The 24,689-nt window shown below is 33.6% G+C and overlaps 1 protein-coding gene across 1 annotated transcript in view; it reads left to right on the forward strand.

The window, feature by feature from the left end:
* The window catches only part of Pex13 (peroxisomal biogenesis factor 13), a 52,827-nt gene extending 28,530 nt beyond the window's left edge, over nucleotides 1-24,297 (forward strand). Inside the window, exons 3-5 of the mRNA XM_090401291.1 lie at nucleotides 6,514-6,711; nucleotides 10,242-10,367; nucleotides 23,672-24,297. Coding sequence (XP_090257417.1) covers nucleotides 6,514-6,711; nucleotides 10,242-10,367; nucleotides 23,672-23,949 — 602 coding nt within the window. The 3' untranslated portion in view covers nucleotides 23,950-24,297. The remainder of the gene's footprint in view (nucleotides 1-6,513; nucleotides 6,712-10,241; nucleotides 10,368-23,671) is intronic.
* Nucleotides 24,298-24,689: the final 392 nt, after the last annotated feature.

Here is a 24,689-nt window from a genome sequence, read left to right on the forward strand (position 1 = left end):
CTACTTGAGACTGACTGCCATTCAAGAAGATTAGCCTCGTATTTTGTGTTGAATACTATGGCTACTCCTTCTTTTCCTTGATTGTCATTGCCTGAATATAACATTTTGTATTTATTGCTCAGAAAGATCTCACCAGTTTTGGTCTTTTTTGTTTCAGTCACCCGTATTATGTCAATCTGGTACTTATCTAATTCCTCATCTAGCTCCATTTCTTTGCCATTCAGGCTTCTTATGTTGATAGTACCGATCTTTAACTCTGGTAATGTTGAGTTGGGGTTTGTTTTCAGATTTGTTCCAGTAGCTGACTTTTTGCTGTTCGCCCTGGTTCCCTGGCGAAAACAACGGGGGCCTTGTTTAACCGGGCGACGCCCCAGCCGGCGTGAAATTTTGTCATGTTGTACCATCATTTTTTTATTTTGGTTTAACCAATAAGAATGCAATTTGGTCGGCTAAATCCCCAATTGCCAGCCCATCCTCGTTCGTTCAGTATCAAAGTAGATACCCATCAGGGTGCACCACGAGAAGGTGAGGATTGGACATTAGGTCAGAAGCCCTGGTCGGTTCTCTGCATTCCTTTAACGGCTATGTGGAGGTCTCCTATCAGTTATACAGCTTCCAGACATGACTAATGTGAAAAATACAGCCTGATGAGAATGTGTTAAATCTCTCTTTTTTTTAAAAAAAATTGTTTAAAAAAAAAATTAACACACAAACACAGTTATCTGTTTCAATTTTTTTTAAAAAAGTTGAAAATTATACCAAAACATTTAATTGAAAAAACTGTTTTGTTTATCAGCTTCTGAAACAAAATATGACCCCATCAATGGCATTGTAGTTTACCCCCCTTTTGGAACTTGAGCCGATGTAAGACTTATGTTAGAAAGGTGATAAGGTGATGTTGCCTTGAGGAAGTGTTCCTGTGAGTTCAAATTGTTAACTCCCCAGAACACTTCTTCAAGACGTGTGGTGATATATCAATATGTCCCTGGCCTTATTGTCATCCAAGGATGGAATACTTTAATGAATTGCTTATCTAATACCGCTCTATATCCTCCTCCTATTATTATTCTACCATTATCATTGACCAGTGACATCCTCCCATAATCAGTTTTCCTTCTACTGACCACATATCAAAAAATTCCCTAGGATTTCTTTTAGTCCCATTTGCTAACTGCTGCTCATACAACACTTTTGCTACCCAAGTCACCTTCCTTAATTATCCTTTGTAATCCTTATCTAACTAATTATTGCCACTCATCTTATTCTGCTTCCACAATGCTTTTTTCTTCCAGATTGCATGCTTCACATCTTCAGTCATCCATTTCATGCTTACCTTATTTAATCTCCTGATCTTCAGAATTCACTGCCTCTGCCAAATAGTTCCTGGGTAGGAACCAAGCAGCATTGATTTCCTTTTCATCCAATTCCTCATTCCATGATATAGCTGCAAGCCACCTGGGTTATAATCACTCATCTTTTAGTTCCACATATAACCCTTTCTCACAAAGGTCCTGATATGGATGGCCACCACCCAAGTGATCACTTCATGGTCACTTTCACCAAATGGAGGATGATTTAACACTATTTATTTTCCATATTCTCTGATGAGATATTCAAATCCAAGACCCTCGATCCTTGTGTACACTGTTACATACTAGGGTTTATACAAAAACCAGTTTTCAAATTCCAGTATTTCCAAAAAAAAAACCATTCACCTGGTTTTCGAATTTTTACAAAAAAAAAATTTATACTTTAAAATTTTTCAGTTTAATTAATATTTATGGAACTACAAAAATATAACAAAATAAAATATACACTATACAAAACCAATAAATTAAAAAAAACAACTAAAATCCTTACAAAATATAAATTATAAATTTTTCATTTTATTTAGTATTTTTCTTCAGGAAATATGATTTCAAAAAACATAAAATGTCCAATGAATGATTACTTAATCTTGTTCTTATTCTAGATACAAAATTTGCCTGAAATAGAAAATACTCTCTCACTGGCTACTGAACTTGGTTTTATCATTTTCAGAGCATCAAATAATAAATCTAAATTCTTTGTTCTTTTATTGGTTGTCTTTATCTCAAATATTGAAAATTCAGCCTTCAATATCTTTGGATTTGATGTTATTTCTTCAGGTTCCTCAAGAAACCTATGAATTGATTTTTCCATGGCTTCTTTTAGAGCATTGCCCTGATTAATATTTTCTTCGTCTCTGATATATTCATCATCGGAATCTGTTTCCATTCAAGAATTTGGATATATTCTAGACCAGGGTTTCCCAAACTGTGTTCTGCGGAACACTGGTGTTCCGAGAAAGGTGAATAAGTGTTCTGCGAGAAGTTCTCCTGGAATTTGTCATTTTACTTTTCTGAGCATTTTTCATGAATAAATATTTTATAGTGGAAATATTCTGATGAGAATAATATTCATTAATATGTTGAAAAGCTCAGACCCAGAACGCCTAATAACATCTGCGTAGCAAATGTTAGTGACTAAGCTGTGTATTTTTAAACTTTGAAGTATTCATGAATTATCATTAATTTTCACACATAGAAACCTTTCAACATTTGGGAAAGGGAATACCGCTGTTTATGAGTTTATGACCGATCATAAATTGCCTGCAAGCTGATTACAACAATGCGAAGCGTATCCTCTGTTCTCAAAACTGAAAGAAATAACATCTGTGTTGCAAATGTTAGTACCAATCATCAAGGAAGTATAAAGAAAATTATTCCACTAAAATTGAAGATCAAGGTAGTCTGTATCCGGTTCTCAAATCTAGTAATACTGAATACTTTCTTCCCGAGTTCGTATTGTGGGGTGAAAGTTTCTTCGAAACCGTACTACTTTGATTTTTTTTAAAGTAATAGGAATACAGATTTAAATTCTAATATGAATAAGAGACAAGGGACTTTGTTTAATTTTGGTATTAAGAAATCTCTTATTGAAGGTGTTTGACGCAACAGATAGTGAGTCATCCACCACCAGCCTACAAAGCAATCTCCAGGATGTACACAGGAAAAAAGTCTGCATTCACTTGTAAGTACTTATAGTAATATTGTAAATTTTTGGTGATCAGAATGGGATATGTCAATGAAAATCAGTACAAATTAATTTAATGATGTTTAATTAATTAATAATTAATGATCAATTATTAATTAATAATAAAAACCAGCTAAATTACAGTTAATTAATACATTACAAAATAACCAAGGTGTTCCGTGAAAATTTCAGGATTTGTGAAGTGTTCCGTTGTAGGAAAAGTTTGGGAAACACTGCTCTAGACAATATTTTTCCATGTAACGTAATAATATCGAGTTTTGAAGCTAGTGGAAATACACTAATTTCTTTAACTATAACATTTTTTTTAATGTTAGTCAAGTGAGTTTTAATTTATCGTCCTACATGTTTCACTGATTTTTGCTATCGGCATCTTCAGGGAATACAATTGGTGAGCTATATGAAGGTAACAGACTAGGTTTTAACTGACAGTTCTAATTCATACAAAATTAGTATTGTGTGAGACAATGCGCATGTCTTGGGAACATGATTTATTTGTTACGAGACATAATGTAATTGGCGTGAAAGTTCATTTCTTTGATGTTTACTGATCTAATTAAAGCTTTCCAAATTTCTGGTAGGATTAGACCTTGATTCTTATTTAGGTTTCCTGTTGAACGGGTGACTGTAGCAGTCTCCTTGAAGGTTCTGGAATGGTAGTTCTCTTCTATATAGGGCATATGACTCTTATCCCATTCAATGAGATGGTTGGTAGAGGCAAAGTGGCAAGAAAGGGCTGAAATATCTTGTCTGTTGTTTCTGACATATCCTATGTGCTCCTTCTGTCTCGTTTTGAAGCTTCTAGAGGTCTGATCAATGTAACTAACACCACAGGAGCAAGGTATATTATATACTCCAGAGTACTTCTAGTTTGGATGAGGGTCTTTCGGTGATCTTAAAATTTTCCGAATAGTATTGACCAGCTTGAATGCTACTCTAATATTGTGTGGTTTTAGAAGGATAGCCAATTTTTTGGAAATACTGCTGACAAATGGAATAGTTATAGTACTGATGTATTGGGTGTCATCACATTGTCTTTGTGGTATATCTGAAAAGAGAATCTTGTTGCAGAGTCTTTTTGGATAACCATTTAAGGATAGCTCTCTGAATATTGTAATTAATTCTTTTTGTAAGTCATCTTGGTCTGTTGTGTAATATATAGCTCTTTTCTGTTAGTCAAGTGAGTTTTAATTTATCATCCTACATGTTTCACCGATGTAGTATAGCTCTTTTCTTAAGCATATGGATAATGCTAAGTTTCTGGGGTATATGATGTGACGAGTTGAAATGGAGGTTACGTCCAGTATTCGTAGGTTTTCTATACACAGACAGGTTGATACTGTTATTGGTTTGTTTCTTTATTAGGATGTCTTGAATGGAAATTTTCATCTTTTTCAATTTCTAATGTGAATTTGATGGTATGGTAGAAACTATTGATTTGGTTGAGATAATCCATTAGTTCTTCTTTCGTATGATTCCAGATGATAAAGATGTCATCAACATATCTGTACCAAGTTTTCGGTTTTGGGGTAATTTGAGATAAGATTTTAACCTCTTGGTCTTCCATGAATAAAGCAGCACAAGAAGGAGAGAGGGGGGGGGTTATCCATGGCTAATCCAGTAAGTTGTTTGTAGACTGTGTTTTGCCAAATGAAATAGTTTGAAGTTAAACAATGATTGAACAAAGTAGTGATGTTTCTTGGGAACAAGTTGTCTAAGATATTGATGACTTCCACAACTGGAATGTTTGTAAACAAAGATGTGTTGTCAAGGCTTGCTAGTATATCATCTTCAGAGATAGGGATGTTTTTTAATTTTTCAATAAAATGTTGTGAGTTTTTAATATAAGTATCCCAGTTGTGAATGTGTTGTTGTAAAATCTTAGCTAGATATTTAGACAGTTGGTAAGTAGGAGAATAAATTCCATCAACTATTGGATGTAATGGTATACCTTCTTTATGTATTTTAGGAACGCCATACAATCTTGGAGTCGACGGGTGCATGGATTTTAGCTTTCTTATTAAGTCTATAGTCCAGTTAGTCATTCCATGTAATAGTTCATTGGTGTCGTTACGGTTTTTTTGCATAGGATCTGTACTGAGAACATCATAGACAGATGTGTCTGATAATAGATTTTTAATTTTTTCTTCATAATCTTTTGTATTTAAGATAACAGTATTGTTGCCTTTGTCAGCTTTAAGTATGATGATGTGTTTATTATTCTTTAATTTGAGTAGTGTTTATCCATTTGTCAGCAGCATTTCCAAAAAATTGGCTATCCTTCTAAAACCACACAATATTAGAGTAGCATTCAAGCTGGTCAATACTATTCGGAAAATTTTAAGATCACCGAAAGACCCTCATCCAATCTACAAGTACTCTGGAGTATATAATATACCTTGCTCCTGTGGTGTTAGTTACATTGATCAGACCTCTAGAAGCTTTGAAACGAGACAGAAGGAGCATATAGGATATGTCAGAAACAACAGACAAGATATTTAAGCCCTTTCTTGCCACTTTGCCTTTACCAACCATCTCATTGAGTGGGATAAGAGTCATATGCCCTATATAGAAGAGAACTACCATTCCAGAACCTTCAAGGAGGCTGCTACGGTCACCTGTTCAACAGAAAACCTAAATAAGAATCAAGGTCTAATCCTACCAGAAATTTGGAAAGCTTTAATTACATCAGTAAACATCAAAGAAATGAACTTTCACGCCAATTACATTTATGTCTCGTAACAAATAAATCATGTTCCCGAGACATGCGCATTGTCTCGCACAATACCAATTTTGTATGAATTAGAACTGTCAGTTAAAACCTAGTCTGTTACCTTCATATAGCTTACCAATTGTATTCCCTGAAGATGCCGATAGCAAAAATCAGTGAAACATGTAGGACGATAAATTAAAACTCACTTGACTAACATTCAAAAAAAGTGTTATAGTTATTATACAAGTAGTCAAGAAAGAAAATCACACACTAATTTCTTTGTTGAAATGTTTTGTGGATTTTGCAAATATAGCAAAAGGGTTACCAATCCAACATGTATTCCTTCTTGAATTCATATTTCTAAAGCATTTAATAATTCGGAACTAATTTCATTCTTTACATTTTTTAGTTCATTTAATAGAAATTCAAATATGCCTTCACTTGTTAATGAATTGGCATCTCGCCACCCTAAGGCCTCAGCTGCTAGACGTAATGGTCCCAACACTTCAAGGAGCTCCATGATTTTAGGATATACATATGAGAAGCACCAATATCATTCAAAGCTAAAACAACACATTCTTTTAATGTTATAAATCTTTCACTCATGGCCTCTAAACTATTCCATCTCGTTTGGCAGTCAAAAATCAGACTTAATTCCTTTCCTTTTTTTAGTCAGTTATAAATGAAACTACAAGTGAACAAACTAATGAAGTATTTCTTTTCTGCAGGAATTATTAAAGAAGATCCAGATACAGAATCTGCGTGGTCTGTAGCATCTACAGAAGTAACAAGCCTTTTTGTGAATCCTAATGAACTGAATCGGTCACGCTCCTCCTGGCCATTTTTTATGTTTTTAAGTGTTGTATTTGGTGCACCATGGCTTATTTGGAAATTATTATCTTCACTTACTGCTGGAAAGCAATCAGGTATGTGATTGTAACCTTGTTTCCTCTAATAAACTTAGATGAAAATTTGTTTGCATTGGCCAAGTTGAAACTTTTTTCCTTTTCTACCCAATAGGTGAAGAGTTTCATATCCTACTACAGGTTTGTGAATATTTCTAGGTTGGATGCAAATTTTATCTTCCAGCATGAGACAATCATCTTGTATATTGCAGGCCTGGAGCGGCTTGAAAAAATTGCATGTTTTTTTTTTTTTTTTTTTTCTCCCTTTAGGGCAGGTGTTTCCAGATTATCTAACCTTTAGCCAAGCCAACTCATGATAGAACTTTATAAGTTGCCTGTATTTTGTGGGTGGCATATCACTTTTTTTTTTTAAGCACTTGTGAACAGGAATTCAACTATAATTGGAAGTGTAGTATATAATCATAATACATTAAAAATTAAGCATAACATTTTTAGAATTTTTGGAACTTTAGGTTTTCATTGCTTTTAATTGCTATATAAGTGTGTGTTGTTGGGGGGTGAAGCTTAGTGTTTTATGGAACATCCCTACATAGCCTTCCTCATTTGCTACTACCTAATAAACATGAAGCATAAAATGCAGTTAAATTTTGGCCTAAGAAACATTTATCTATAATTCAAAGTTCATAGGAGAGACCTACCTTCAGGAATTATAGGTTGTTGGATAGTCCAGGTACTTCTCTTTGGGTATAAAAAAAAAGTGTAGTTGACCATGAATACTAATATAAAAAAATAGATAAACAATGGAAATAGAACCACTGGGAAAATAAAAAGAACAGTTGAAAGTTTATTTTTCACTTTGTCAGACTATAATAAATTTAGTTTAATCCTAAATCCCAAGTGAAATAAATAAATCTAAATCACACTTGGGATTTAGGATTAAATGTTGTACCACTTTACCCCAGCCTGAAAGTATCTTCAGGACTGGGGTAAAGTGGTACAACACAGGGCAACTCCTTGCAAAGGTGGAGCAAGCTACCAACACTCCTATCTCAGTATCTCCCATAATGCAAAACACACCTCCTTGCAGATATGTATAATGTTATGCATTAAGGGAAGGGCCACTACCCAGACTAGTTTCGACCTTTATTGAGGTCTCTTCAGTGGGAGCCAGGCCCAAGTGGAGATACCAAGGCAGAAGCATTAGCAAGGTCATCTCCTATAGGAGCTGCCAAACGGTGTGCTACCTTTTTATTAAATTACTCTGGATTTAGAGAAAGATGTTGAAAGTTTATTTTTCACTTGGTCAGACTATAATAAATTTAGTTTAATCCTTTATCCAAGTGTGTGCAAACAAAGTTTCTGCCTGAAAGTATCTTCAGGACTGGAGTAAAGTGGTACAACAAAGGTAGCACACCGTTTGGCAGCTCCTATAGGAGGAGATGACCTTGCTAATGCTTCTGCCTTGGTATCTCCACTTGAGCCTGGCTCCCACTGAAGAGACCTCAATAAAGGTCGAAACTAGTCTGGGTAGTGGCCCTTCCCTTAATGCATAACACTATACATATCTGCAAGGAGGTGTGTTTTGCATTATGGGAGATACTGAGATAGGAGTGTTGGTAGCTTGCTCCACCTTTGCAAGGAGTTGCCTGGTGTTGTATCACTTTACCCCACTCCTGAAGATACTTTCAGGCGCAAACTTTGTTTGCACACACTGGATGAAGGATTAAACTAAATTTATTATAAAAAGAACAGTGTAAAGTAAAGTAGTAAAATAAAATAGATAATTTGATAAACTTAAATAGACAATTTATTGTCTATTTATTTATTTATTTATTTCACTTAATCTGATGGTGTAAAAACAATTACAAACAAGGCAGTCATCTAGAAGCTTAATATGATAATGCAGTTGGAGTAAGCCTGTGACACACACACACACACTTTAAAGCCTTATTATGCTGATGGCCTGTCCAAATATTTATCTGAGATAAGCTTTAAAATATCCAAATCCCTCATTGATTGTTGCAGAATGGATGTCTTGTTCATGAGTTAATACACAACTTTGACATTCAGGTGTAAATTGTCAAGGATTATTGGTAGCCAGGCATATTCTCAAGGATTAATAATGCTTTAAATGAAAGATTACTTTCAGAGCAATAATACTTAACTTCTAAATCAAAATTATTGTTGAGCTTATTTATCCTCAAAATACTTTGCATAACCTATTCCTTTGCATTCAATGTCCAGATATGTGGAAGGGATTGCTTTGAATGTTCTTGAAATCACTAGGTTTTTCAGAATGATACACAAATAAAATTTTAGCATAAAATCACCTACAACATTCTATCAAAGAAAGAGTGTGTCTTTCAAGGATTTGTGAGGTAACTATTATGCCTGTTTTGCAGTATACATTGTAGATGGCATTTTCTTCCCATAGAGCCAAGTTTTGTTCACATCAGACACTTAATGACCATATTACCCATCTTCCTCGATAATTTTAGTTAATGTTCTTCAAAAAGTTCAAGCTTCTGAACTAACGATTCACCACTCACATTTACCATAATGTAAAATTGACTCACTTTTTATAAGCAAACTAGTCTGTGTTAGCAGGAGAAACTTTTAGAACTCTTCTGTTCTTTTTTGTGATGCTCAAAGGTATCCAGTGTTGAGGTTGATTTTGAATAGAGATCATCAAAAGTTTGTCAACTTACATGCAATAAGCCCTACTTGCTGTTTGATTGTATTCGACCACTGCTCTTAATATTCTCCATAATTCATACTTTGCTTTTTTTATGATAGTCTCAACTGTCATATGAAAGATCCAAGGCCCAAATGATGCCAGTTGCTATCTCACCTTTTACAGAACGTGTAATTATATCAAGCTTCATTGCCGTTGTTATGGTTTTACATTTTATTGTCACAGCCAGAAACATCACCAGTACACTAGATCTTCTGTTTTTAATATTTTAAAACATTTATTTCAAGTTGAAATAAATATGAAAGTAATTTTCTACAAAAACACTGTCAGGGCAGAAGCATAAATACACACACACTTAAGTTGCAAGATGCATGCTTACTTAGCAAAACACCTCAGTCTTCTATTTCTGTGAATCTGTTGATTGCAAAAAATGAATCAAAAATCTTTAAAACATAATTTTTCACCATTACATTTGTATTGTAATATAGATTAACTGATTTTTAAATTATAAAAGATATGTCACAGTTTTATCAGATGTCTTCCAGACTGGTCAAGGAGAAAAAGCAAAGTTCCTCATTTTCCTTTTTACTAAACGTAAGTTGAGGACTGCCTTGACTTGGACTTGGAGTGGGGAGGAGATTCTTTATCATCGTATGTAGGCTTAACAGTAATATAAATGATGTGCACTACTGTTTGTCATCCAAATCAGATCTGTTATTCCTAACAGAACCTCAGCTGGTGACCTCAGCAACTAGATCCACTTCAACTTTCCAAGCTACACCTTATACAATTTCTTTTGTCAAAAATTTGATAATTAGTGGAGTGTGTGTGTGTGTGTGTCCTTTTATATATAATTGCGTATTCATAAAGTTATCATTTTAAATTCTGGTTTTAGAAACAGGACTGTGGGCCAGCAAAAAGGAAGGCCATTATATTGGAGAGGCACAGTATGATTTTCGTAGTGAAAGTCCACGAGAACTGTCTTTTCATGCTGGACAAGAAATAATTCTGGCACCAAGAAGTGAGTATTTCTTAATTATTCCCTAAAAATTATTCCTAAACCAGAAATCGTCTTAAGCCATGTGTGTGCAGCATGCTATTTTTATTACTTGTAATCATACATTTTGTTTCTTAATTTTCTTAGCTCTTCTTTCTTTCTTATTCTTTTCTAATGCCTTGTAGGCATCAAAAGGAACAACAAAATTATCTTAACTCTACTTTTTGGCTGTCAGTAGCAGTCACTTTCAAAACCCCACCAAGTTGCCACCAGTAATTGAGTTCATGATTACTGACAATTTATAAATTACTGGTGATAAGCATATCAGCTTCTACATGCTGAACAATCTTGTGTGCCTACTATTAAAAAATAACTAATGCTAACTAATTGAAGCAAATTTTTTTCTTAGGCCAAAACAACACAAATAAAATTAGGCATATTCACAAGTATATAACTATTTAGCCTCACACATTACCGATTTTTCTCAAGTCTCGACAGACCTGAAATTAATTGATTGCATTAACATATTATGAATTTGGTTGGCATTAATATACTGATAAATGACTACCAAAAGAAACATTTATTATTATAATACCGAAATATATATCTCCCATGTTTTATTCTTTCGTGTTTCTTCTGTATTAATTTCATAATTTTATTGTATAAAATTATGAAAGTAATTTTATACAATAATTACAGTAATAATACAATAATTTTATTGTATAAAATTAGTGTTTATTCTAACACATTAATGCTTAGAATATTCTGCATCAGTGTTTTCATTAATGAAATGAAAGTATTTATCATGGTACTGCAAAGGATATAAAGTAGAAACAAGATATCTAAATTATTTTACATCTGTATAATTTGTATTGAAGCTATTGTGCAACTAATGTTTATTGTTGTTTTTCAGACAGGTGGCGTGTGTATGTGTGATGGGGGGTAAATAAGTATAAACAGAATTAGGAGTTTGTTCCTTATGTTTAAAGTTATTAGCAACAAGCATTCACTTTCCCTCATTCATATGTCATATTTTTATGCCATTTATTATATGAAATGTGTGAATTTTAATGCAGATGTTATTACTAACAAGGAAGGTACGAGAACACTGTCATGAGTTAAATTAGTTGTAATAAAAATCCTCTGATTCTGTTAGCCAATTTCTAAACATTCACTCTAATGCATCTTGAATGCTTTAATTGGCAATTTTATTTCTCTAAAAACAAATGGTACTACTTTCTGATTGTGTTAAAAAGGCATAGGTATACACTACGAATGTGCAGGGAATAAGATAGTTTCATGTTATAATTTTGTATTTGTAAAAACGGATGACTCTCTTCTGGGTAGTGTGTATTTCTTGAATATTTATACAGGTGAAATACACACTGCCTTAATTTTTCATAAATGAAGGCAATGTAATGAATAATATAAATTAACTCATTTATATTATAATAATATAATACTAGGAAAATTAAAGAAACAATAGAAAACAATAGTAATATGAAGGTCCTGAGACGAACATTATCAGTCGGAACAAAGGAAATATCTGCTGTAAGAGGAAAAAATAGTGAACTGATAAAAAAAATAGAGATGCAATAATCAAAAGAATTCAGGAATTTTATACTGAACTCTATGAAGACAAAGACCGGGATATCCAAGAATCCTCTATGGATAACTCGAGTGAGGAAGAACATGATGCCCCCTGAGATCTTACAAGGTGAAGTGGAAATGGCACTGTGGGAAATGAAGAATGGAAAGGTCCCAGGAGAAGATGGAAAATGGTAGACTTCTTAAAACTGGGAGGAAGCCCTGTTATCAAACAGTTGAGTAAACTCTTCAATAAATGCCTAAAACAGAGAAAAATTCCAAAAAATTGGAACAATTCACTTCTAATATTAATTTTTAAAAAGGGCAATAAGGAAGAAATTAAAAACTGCAGACCTATAAGCCTACTCCCCACCATATATAAAGTTTTCACAAAAATTATAAATAATAGAATAAAATCTAAACTAGAGGGAATGCAATCCTGTGAGTAAGCCCATATATTGAAACAATAATGCAACTTCTGTAATTAAATTATATAAAAACAGTAAAAGTTCCCAATACAAAAAGGCATCCGGCAAGGCGACACCATATCTCCCAAATTATTTACAGCTGCACTAGAGGAAGTCTTTAGAAGCCTTGATTGGGAAACAAAAGGAATAAACATAAATGGAGAAAGGGCTGCATCATCTGTAATTTGCAGATGATATTGTCCTAATACCAGATAATCTTGAAGATCTGGAAGAAAGGCTAAATCAACTAAATGAAGCCTCCAGAGAAATTGGATTAAAAATAAATAGAGAAAAAACAAAAACAATGATGAATAAATGCATAAACCATAGAACTATCAAAGTTGAAAACCATGAAATAGAACATTATTTCATATGTATATTTGGGCCAATTGTTATCCTTTGAGGAGTGCCAAAGAAAAGAGATTGAACTAAGAATTCACCTTGGATGGATGTCTTATGGGAAAATGAGAGACATATTCAGAAGTGACATCCCTATGAGTCTAAAAAGGAAAGCTTTCACCCAGTGCATACTTCCTGTCCTAACATATGGAGGAGAAACATGGACTTTAACAGAAGCCCTAAACAAAAAGCTGAGAACAACACAACATTGCATGGAAAGAAATATGCTAAAAATAACATTAAGAGATAGGAAGACAAATATCTGAATAAAATCTCAAACAGGTGTCATGGATATTGTAAAATACATTAAACAGGCTAAGTGGAGATGGGCTGACCATATTGCCAGATGCAGTGACAGGAGATGGACTAAAAAAACAACAGAGTGGAGACCAATGGATGGAGCAAGACAAAGAGGAAGACCTAGAAGAAGGTGGAGAAATGAACTGGAACAAATTGCAGGAGTGAGATGGATGGGAGAGGCAGAAAACCGAGTGATCTGGAAAATCATGGGGGAGACCTTCATCCAGCAGTGGACAGAACCAGAAGGTTGAAAAAGAAGAACAACTCATTTATATTATTCAACTTTTAAGTAAAATGACATAATTCTGTTGAATGATCATCCTTGCTAGAATTATTATTAATAATAAACTATTCTTAAATGAAATAATTTTAATGTACAAATGTTTCTGACATTTTATTATAATATACAATGTGAAATGTAAGAGAGCAACGCTATGTATAAAAGTAGCTAAACAAAAGTCATGGGAGTATGGAAAACAAAAATCAGGAATGTTACAAAATGGAAGCTAATGAAGAAGCTTGGAAATGGAGTAAAGAGTACTGTAAAAGGAATCAAAGAATAAAGGTCATATGAAACTCCGAACCATTCAAGTTGCATTAGAGTGAATGTTTAGAAATTTGCTAACAGAATCAAGAGGATTTTTATTACAACTTTAACTCATGACAGTGTTCTTGTACTTTCCTTATGCCTGGAGTAATTACTTTGAAAGACTGCTAAACACACCAAGCAGTGATAGAACCATAGAGAAAATTTTCAAGAGGAATTCAAGTATTACATATCAATACTTGAGGTAGAATAAGCAGTCAAAAACTTGATATGTGGAAAGGACAACTGGAGTAGATAATATTTGATCAGACATGTTTAAGTGTGGAGGTATAAAAGTTTTGCACTGGCTGCATTGCATATTCATAAGGCCTGGTCAGGAGGTAAAATTCCCAATGATTGGAGTAGTACTCTCATAATACCCATCTATAAAAAAGGGAATTTCTTTACTAAAGTGTTCCAGGTAAGATTTATGCAAGCATTCTTGAAAACAGGTTGAGAAAGATTGTGGAAGAGAAAAAAGAACAAGCTGGGTTCAGGTCAAATAGGGAGATTGTCAAGATCAGATTTTCACTTCAGCACAGATAGTTGAGAAATCATGGGGATATGACAGGGATCTGTATGTAATATTAATATTTATGGCTATTTTACCTATTATCTTAAGGAGTATCCCTTGTATTACATCATCTGTACTAAAGCATTGTAGATCTGGAGAAAGCATACAAGGTAGGTACCCAGAGGAAAGCTTCTTAGTCTATATTTATGTTGTAAGTCAGCAGTTAGAATTGAAGGAAATACAGGAAGTTGGTTTGATGGTAAAATCAGGGGTAAGACCAGGATGCATATTATCTCCACTTTTATTCATCATCTACGTGGATCACATTATGAAAGAAAGTGGCATTAGGCCTGATATTAGAATTGGAGATGTGAAACTGAGCTCTTTGCTTTATGCAGATGATATTGTACTCCTAAACACATGTAGTGCAAGTCTCCAGGATTCTCATCAGTGGGAGCCAGACCCAGAAGTGATACCAAGGTTGAAGTAATGCAGAAGTCATATTTCCATATATGAGTAGCCAAAATACTCCAATCCAGAATATTTTATGGGGTAAGACCAGGCCTTTTGGCTAGTTGACACCTTTAGACTGTTGTACAGGGAAATAAGACTTCTGCATTACTTCAACCTTGGTATCACTTTTGGGTTTTGGCACCCACTGATGAGGCCTCAATAAAGGTCGAAGCCTGTCTGGATAGTGACCCTTCCCATAATGCATAGAATTATACATGTCCATAATGATATGTGTTTTGCATTGTGAGATACTAAGGCAAGTGATGTGATGTCATTAGCCTCTGTGAGTTGCCCAGTCCTGAAGTTACTTCAGGTGCAAACTTTGTTTGCTTCTTACACTTGGATAAAGGATTAAACCAAGAATATAATTTATAGTATAACCGAGTAGGGAAAAACTTCTAACAGGATTTTTTTTAGTTCTGTAGTAAATAACAGAAATCAGAAGCAAGCATTAATGCCTCAGTTTTGCATTACTGAAATTAATGACCTCAATTTAGAAAGGAATAATGTGCAATGTATGCACAATGAAATAATAGACCATACATATAAATGCTTGTAATCTTTGTTCTTACTAAATTTAGGAAGTCAGAATATACATCAATATTTGGCCAATTAAAAGCAAACACGAGAGTCTGCACTGTAAAATAGTAAATTGGCAAAAAAAGATAAATACACATCAATATGGCATATATAAATTAATCAGACTTATATCCATTAGGATACCATCTAAAGAAAGGGATGAATTTGCTTAAGATGCCGTACTTTTTTTTAACCAACATTATTATGACTTTTTTTTTTCTGTTATATTATCCATTTAATTTTATGTAGAAGTATGATAAACTAAATATATCTATAAAGAGTGATTCTAATATTAAGGGAAAAAACAAAAATGTAATTCAATTCAGCTGACTGCACAGGAATATTAAAGTATCACAGGAAAGTAGACTTTCGGGGGTCACTTGACAGGTTCGAATCTTTGAAGGATCTCTATTTTGAAATTGAGTATTAATGGTTTTTTACATCATTTTAGAAATAGTGAAGTGATGTGGAATGGAGGGAAGGGGTAACTCTGAAGCACAAATCTTCAAAGCAATTGGAGAAATGCCATCAGGACCAGAAAAATGTTTGGTATCCAGTTTAGAGAAGATTCTTCTGATCTCTTCTTGGCAGAAAATTAAATGAGACATCGAACATTGTATTGCATGCTTGAAATGATAGGAGGATATATTCTGATATTGCCTATGCAAGAATTTGAGGGAAAGTAACAATTGGATTTTTCATTGGGTAATGATGTAGCAGAACCATCTGAGTGCAAAAGAGCTGAAAGGAGGTTTGGGTTATGACCAATAGTTCTTAGCAAGAAATCAGAAAGTCTAACTGCTTAGGGCATCATGCAAGTTTCCTGCTTTTAGTCCTTTCAAAATCAATTTTGGATGTGCTAATAGTTTGTTTACAGCTATTTCAGATTTAAGCATAATCAGAAAAGGAAGATGGAAAGCCAATTGCAATATGTCCAGTTCTTCTTCTTTGTACAGCTTTGGAGAACAAGGCCTAAATAAAGGACATGGATATAATGTAACTTGGGGAAATATTTCCATAATTCTTAGGAACTGCTTAAGTGATACATTCATTGTAACTGTTTGGATCAGATGAGAAAACAATCCAACCAAGGAAATGAGACATAGAAATCACAAAGATTATTCCACTTGGCATATTATGACTCTCACAGCTCAATGAGAGTGGCTGTGTAAGTGTGTTGTTCCATGGGCGAAGATATTCACAATATAGTCTGAGTTGTTTAGAAAACAAATAACATCCATGGCATACTTAGAAGGATCATTAATGAGGAAGAAATGTCTGGTGTTTGAGAAGTTATATTCTGATAGATGTATAAGCAGTTTATGTAAGATCATTGGTGATAGCAAATTCCTGGGCATTTCTGTCTGCTTGATCTCTGCAGTTGGATAGGAAAGGTAGTTGGAACTGTGAACATCAAAATCTCAGTATTGGAGTTGTTGGTCTGGAGAAAAATTATATTTCAAAGAGAAGAAATCAAAACTTTCAGAATGGTTTGTGGTATTGGGAGAGCAATAAAGACAACAAATAAATTTGATAGCATGGGGCATAAAGAAAGAAAGTAGAAGTAGAAAATAGCAAAGCTTATTTGATTACTGATACTGTCCCTGTATTCTAACCTAAAGCTAAATTTAGTTATAATTAAAATGGATTTTTTTATTAATTATATTAAAAGCATTTATATGACATGCCTGGATGTGTGCTTTTAAGAAAGGAATAACACAATGTTTGGTGCCAGACTTTGACAACAGAAAAAAAAAGTATGGTAAGAAAAAGATGAGCATGAAGAACAAATATGTGAACACCGAGATATATACTCTATAGCCAAAAAAAAACATAAATGGAACTAATAGATAACGAATAGACAGTGGATTTTGAAAGGTTTAGATTCCAAGATTTTTAAAATTCTTAAAAGAATTTAGGAATGAAATGTATAAAATATATACAACACCAGCAATATGATAATGTGCTTCAATATCTGAACACAATTCCCATTTCATGGGAATTGTGTTCAGATATTGAAGCAAAACTATGAACTCTTGTCGTGTGGTTAGAGTTTTGTATTAAGAGTAGTTTGGTTCGTTCAAGAATGAAAGGGGGGGGTAATTTATTTTGTTTAATTGTCACAAGGCAAGATCATATAGAGCTTTTTTATGTTTACTGCAGGTGGGTTGATTGTTATCATTAATATTTGGAGAACATAACTTTATGTTTCTTGGAAATCAATAATGGTAATCCCAAAAACTTCTCCATTTCAGGGATATGTTTTGACTATTCATGTGATGTGATATTTTGGTAGCGAGATTTTTGTCAATAATGCTAGTGTTTTTCATTTTTTTCTTTGTGATGGTATGTAAATACTGTATGAGGATATTACAATTTCAATAATGTTCAATTAAATAAGAATTTAAAGAATAGATAATAGATCCAACATAGCAAGTATCATACCCTGACTGACAGGCAGGGGCAGCTCATACATAGGCACTGCGGAACTGCAGCACCTCCAATTTTTCTTGATATATAAATATATTTATTAATTTATTTATATTTGCTTGTAATATTTAATTTTATCATCAACAATCCTATACAATTCTCTTATTTTGTATAAAAAAATAATAAAAATCCATCTTATAGCACTTAGGAGGGCGAAGGACTCTAGCACCACTGTGTTTACCACAGTGTCATATTGCTATGCGCACAAGCATATGGACGTCATAGTGAGATGCGATCTATTAGCGTAATGCAGCACTGTCCGTTGTGCAGTTCCACTGTTTATATGCATTTTTTTACAGTAGTAGAGTGTTCGTAGTGCTTATCGTGTTTACTCCGTCTCTTTAAATATTTGGACATTACACTTAAAGACATAACATTTGTTATAGTTTTTATTTTAGAACATTATTGGGGTTATGATAATGAATTTTATTTTTAAGTTTTGAATTATACTAAACTATATAACTTTATCGATAATAAACAATATTTTTTCATGAAACAAAACAAGAAGAATATATTTTATTTTTAAGTAATTTTGAATTATACCAAACTGTATAATTTTGATATTTTATTTAAACACATATACACTGTACTTACAGTGTGTATGTATATTTCGAAAGTTGCAGCACCCCCACGCTTTCAAGCCACGAGTCAACAGTGGCGGCTGCTGACTCGTGGTTTTGTAAATTTACTAAAAAAAAAAACCACCAGAATATCTCAGACCAGTAGTAATATGTTGGTCTGAGATATTCTGGTGGTGTTTTAGTAAATTTTGTAGTTTGTTGTTGGTGAAGACAATTTTCTACTTAGAATACATACACAACGTAGAAAAAAATCAACAGACATCCCAATGGGCAAGGTCCATTGTGTCATGTAATAATCACATGTTTGTAGCTGATATAAATTGGAGGAATAAGATGCTCCCAAGTCAGTGCAATTGCGTCTGGGTGAAATAATGGCTGCAAGAAGGGAACTAATGGAGTTTGAAAGAGTCATTGTGATAGGATGCCATGTTTCAGGGCATATCTGTTTTCGGCAGTTGTTGACAAATTGGACCATTTCAGGTTAACAAGCAGTGATGCCATACTGAGATGGAAGCATAGGGAGTCAACTGCAAGTACTATTCACAGCACATGACTCATCACACCTACTGAATGTGAACGTAAGGGGCTACAAATGATAATATGTAAAAAAACTGCCATTTGTCAGCTGATATGTTGAATGCAGAGTTCTGGGCATTGACTGGAACATGAATCTGCACAAAAATATTCAGAACAGAAGCACACAACATGGGTTTCCATGTTTCCACAATACAAGCCCCACATTACCCGAACCAACATGCAGAGTCATCTTCAGTGGTGCAAAGAGCATGTACAGTGGGACATGAAAGCTTGGAAAGTTGTATTATGAAGTGACAAATCGCACTACACCATCTACCAAGCAGATGGATGGGTGTGGCAGATGCCTGATGAACAACTCTTACCATAGTGCATAATCCCAACTATGAAATTTGGAGGTGGTGGTATGATGGTATGATCCTGTTTTTCTGGTTTGTCCTCGGACCTCTGTTTATGGTGCCACGAACATTGAACTCCAAGAGGTATCTGAACACTCTGAACAATGCGATGATTCCCTTTGTGGTGTTTCTACAGAACTGATCTATCTCTTTCAGCAAGACAATACACTGTCATAAGGCTGCTGCAACTGCATGGTTTGTGGAAACGAACATCACACTTGACTGGCCTCTACAAAATTCTGGTATCAACCCTGTGTGCATAAAAGAAGAATGGTCCAAAATTTCCATTGATTGCTATCATACGCTTGTGGAACATATTTCTCATAGGATTGCCGCAGTCATCGCAGCGAAAGTAGGTCCTACATCATATGAAGGTGGGCGCCATGGCTGTTTGTTCCTCACACTGTGGTGTCCATTGGCTTCTTTCCAAGCAGCATACTTTAAAATGTGTTTGACTTTATATATATTATGAATTCATGTGAATTTTAAGATGGCATGAGATTCAAAAAAGTGGCTTGAGGAAGAAGGCACGCAATGTTAGGCTGCATGGATAGCATAATCCAGCATTTCTCAACCTTTCTAAGCCCAAGGACCAGTAAAATGCCTAAAAAAATTCTGCGGACCACTAAGTTACAGAGGCGTAGGTGGGGGGGAGATCCACCCCTGGCGATACCTTTTTTGACGTTTATGAAATCTTGCCTTACTGTCTAAAAAAACAGCAATTGAGTGATGAAATAGCCATCGACGATTTTGCGAACAGAAAAGCAAGAAAATAACATTTTAGAATGTTGGAATTAAAGCTTTACTTCAAAAATAAACAGTGTTTTTAATTTATTTCCCTATATGTCGTTTTGACTTTTTATAATTTTTTTTTAAAAAAACCTATGTAGGAATTACCAACATTTCGAAATCTAAAAGCATCTTTTGAAAGATATGGCAACATAATTAAATTAGAAGTAAACGATTAAAAGTGTATCATCAATGAACAATGTTTTAATTTTTATTAAACAAATAAGATATAATTATGTTACTACTTACTTTTAATGAGATGGTTGAACTTCTTGGCCCTTGCAGAGTTGCTGGATATCTGGCTCAGTATTGGTCAACTTTAGTTGAAGATCGGCACACACACTAAGACAATTTCTGTATTTTGTTTTTATTTGAAGGAGCGATGAAAATCCTTTGTAGGTTGTAGAAAACAGGACGATTTTCAATGCTTCTTCAAATAATTCTGGAAATTCACTTCTCGCTGAAGACGAGATCCAAAATTGAGCAAAACCAAGATCACGGAATTGCATTTCAGCCCACTGTCACTTGAAAGCTCAATTAACTGTTCCTTTTTCGATAACGAAAGGTCGTTCTTGTGACTGCAAGCCTGAAATGGATCGCGAACCCATGGAAATTTCTTATAAAGGTTATTCGGAAAATGTTTCAAAATTTCGTTTCAGATTTTTGAGGTGGTCACAAACCCTTTCTACAAACTCAGAATGAACAAAAGTATTATTTTCCACTAAAAAGAATTCCAATGTTGGAAAAGGTGCAAATTGTCCGTCTTTTACATAATTAATCCATAAAATCAGTTTTTTCTTGATTGCCTTTATTTTATCGTAGGCATCAAGAACAGTTAAAAAAATTTCCCTGAAGGGAGAGATTTAGTTCATATGATTTCGAAAAAATATCTGAAAGATGGGATAGTATTGATAACCATGCTTCATCAACAAGGAATGATGCAAAATCAGAATTACGCTCATTTACAAATAATAAAACTTTGTGTCTTAATTGAAATAACCTTGTTAGTACTTTGCCCCTGGAAACCAGCGAATTTCAGAATGAAGCAAAAGTTGTGTATATTCACTACCCATTTCTTCGCAGAGTACTGAAAATAACCTCTTATTTAACGGTTGAGCTTTAATAAAATTAACTAGCTTGACAGCGTTGTATAAGCACAGTTTTAAATTCTGGTGGCATTCCAAAGTGACAAAGTTCTACAAAACAATGTTATCATGCACATATCTTACGTAGCATATTAACTGCGCATCATTTGTAACATCAGTAGTCTCGTCTATTTGTAACGCATAGTAAGGGCTCTTCTTAACTCTTTCGATTAACTGAGATTCTGTGTCACCTGCCATATCATTAATTCTACGACCGACAGCGTCATTTGAAAGAGGAACCAAATCAACATCTTTTAGTAACTTGTTGCCAAACATATTTTTTACCACATTTTTTATAGCTGGAAGTAGTAAATTTACCTCAATAGAGTGAGGTTTCCGTTTTCACTATGCGCAAACTTAAGAGATAGGATGCTTCCAGTGCTTTGCTATTAATGGAACCTATGGTTAAATTATATCTTTCCCATGATTTAATGTCCCTAAGCGTCACTGAAAAAATTCAATTGGCTTATTTTTCACATCACAATGTTTAGTTTCTAAATGTCGTCGGAGTTTCGCAGGTTTCATGCACTCATTCAACAACACTTCAGAACACAAAACACATTGAGGTTTCTGTTCACTTTCATCTTTCATAACACATGTTCACTTCAAATCTGACAAAACAGTAAGGGAAGGCGGAAGCAATAAAACTATATATTTTTTAACTTTACCCCTCTTTTATTATTCGTCATTCTACTAGGCTGTGATCTTTTCCAAGAAGTGTATGGATGATGTCCAGAGTTTGGGGCACATCGAAATTGTTGTACAGAGAAGCATCATAAAAGAGAGAGAGAATATCATCAGGTGAATGGTGGTTTGGTTTATATGATTAAAAAGTTTCAGTTTTTATCATAAATTTTGCATATTGTTTGATAAATTTTGGAAGCAGTTGTGGTTTGTTTATATGAAATTATGGTACATTTGGAATAGCCAAGTTTATGTATCTTGTTGTTTCAAGGATACTTGCGACATAAGACTGAATGATATAATCACAAGAAAGATATTTATTTAACCAAATATTTCGGTTTGGAAATAGCAGACCATCGTCAGTGGTATTACAAGAATAGTTTAAAAAATACAAGCTAGAATACTAACAATAGATCGTTAAAATTAGAACACGCCGCATGATGTTATATCACTAAGTATGAAACGGAATATTTTGAAGTAGAAACATGATTGAATTTGCTATTAAAAAAAAAAAAATTAATGAGTAATCTTGATTAGACTTTCCCAGATTTTTGATATAGATATACAGTCATTACGATTCAGGTTGGGGCGATGGAGCAAGGCCTCCACGCTTTCCTTGAACAAACATTCGAACCTATAACGGGATCTATGTAAGCATGGAGGCCTTGCTCCATCGCCCCAACCTGAATCGTAATGACTATATATCTATATCAAAAATCGGGGAAAGTCTAATCAAGATTACTCATTAAATTTTTTTTTTTTTAATAGCAAATTCAATCATGTTTCTACTTCAAAATATTCCGTTTCATACTTAGTGATATAACATCACGCGCCGTGGTCTAATTTTAACGATCTATTGTTAGTATTCTAGCTTGTATTTTTTAAACTGTTCTTGTAATACCACTGACGATGGTCTGCTATTTCCAGACCGAAATATTTGGTTAAATAAATATCTTTCTTGTGATTACGTGATTATATCATTCAGTCTTATGTATCTTGTCCAAATATAATGGTTAGTATAGTAGTGATGAAGATGGTTAGTATGTTGTGGAGTGTTTGTTATAATATTATTATAACATTATTTCTGTAATAATTTTACAAGTATTGATATCCTTCAGTTGTAGATATATTTTAGCATGAAGATAGTGTAGCAGCTGAATTTATGCTTCTTTATAGAATAATATCATATTTTTGTCAAGTGAATAATTCGTATTATGCACCATTTTTGAATATGTGACTTGTCTCCTGCAAATTAACAGTAATATGTAGCGGATCCACATTGCATACTGGTAATACTTTTTTCCTTTTATGGAAACATTCGTAACTGTCCAGATGCTGTTCTATTCAAGCTAATCAATTTGATCCATAACTTGCTACGTTATTTGTCTTCTTTCCTGCTGCTTCTCATTATCACAATAGTTATGACTAAAATGAACATTTATGCTTACCTCTACATGTAGAACAGGATCTAATATTTTGGGCACGTGATTGTAATCACTTGTATATATTGGAGTACACTATAACATTAAATTAAATTTCAAATATATATATATATATATTTTATTAAGGATATGTTTTTGAACAAAAATTTGTCCTTAGTTCCCTGTCCTTAATATAAACATAGATTCAAGATTTTATTACTATCTTGATCTTAAAGACTTCTTTATATCAACTTACTTTTCTAAGCAGGTTGATTTCTGATTTATAGATAATATAAATCTGAAGTAAAATATATATCTGCCACTGAATTGCTTTCTACCAGGTCTCCAGCCAAGAATAAAAGGATGGCTCTTAGCTAGCATTGATGGTAAAAAAACTGGCCTTGTGCCAGCAAACTACATCAAGGTTTTGGGTTTTAAAGTAGGTCAAAAGCAGCAGCAACAGCCCTCAGTTGCATCTCATGAAGAACTTTCTCAAGGTTTAGCTGAGGATAATACAGTATTTGATAGTACATACACTTCCTCACCCTCTGTTTTAAATAATTCTGATGTAAGTAGCACTTCTAAGCAGATTCCACTAGAACAAGGAAAATCAACATAGTGCAGCTCTTTTTAATAGCAATTAATATTTTAGTTATTTGTTTAATTATCATGGAGTATGCTTAATGGTGATATGATTGTAAACATTTAATTATAAATATTTCAGTAATTGTATAGAAAGAACTTTTATTTTATGTCTGCAAACTGAAGATATGTAAATGGTGTTTTGTCATTTGCTTTGAATTTTTTATTTATCAAGTTTAATAAATGTTTTGATAATTAGCTTTGAATTGCTAATAATTGTATACAGAAGCACATGTTGCATATCTATCTATGTATGTATTCATGTATATATGCACACACATCTACATACACCCACAGGAGCTTAAGTTATTAGAAAATAATGATTTTTTTTTTTAAATTTCTAAAAGTTTTACTGATGTTGCTGCTAGAATCTCATCCTTTTCATTATAAATCTTTAATATTCCTACTGTTATTTTAAAAATTGTATATATTAAGAAAGATCAGAAATCTTTTCTTCCTAATGCAGAAAAGTAAGCTATGCTTCTTAATGTGATGTAAGATATTTTATGTTGATGATTTATTACATCACAAAACAGAAAAAGATGGATTGAATTTTTAAATATTAAAAAGTAATTAAATTATTGTCTGATTATGAAAAATGGTAAATAAACAGTGGTTTATCATATATAGGCACAAAGGCTCTAAGATCTGTGCTGTGATATGAAAATTCTGTTCCCTAATTTTTATTGCTGTTTAGAGGAAGTCTTAAATTCATGT

Source organism: Typopeltis vanoorti, chromosome 12 (genome assembly GCF_054136105.1).
Source record: "Typopeltis vanoorti isolate ZY-2024b chromosome 12, IOZ_Tvanoo_1.0, whole genome shotgun sequence".
NCBI lineage: Eukaryota > Metazoa > Arthropoda > Arachnida > Uropygi > Thelyphonidae > Typopeltis > Typopeltis vanoorti.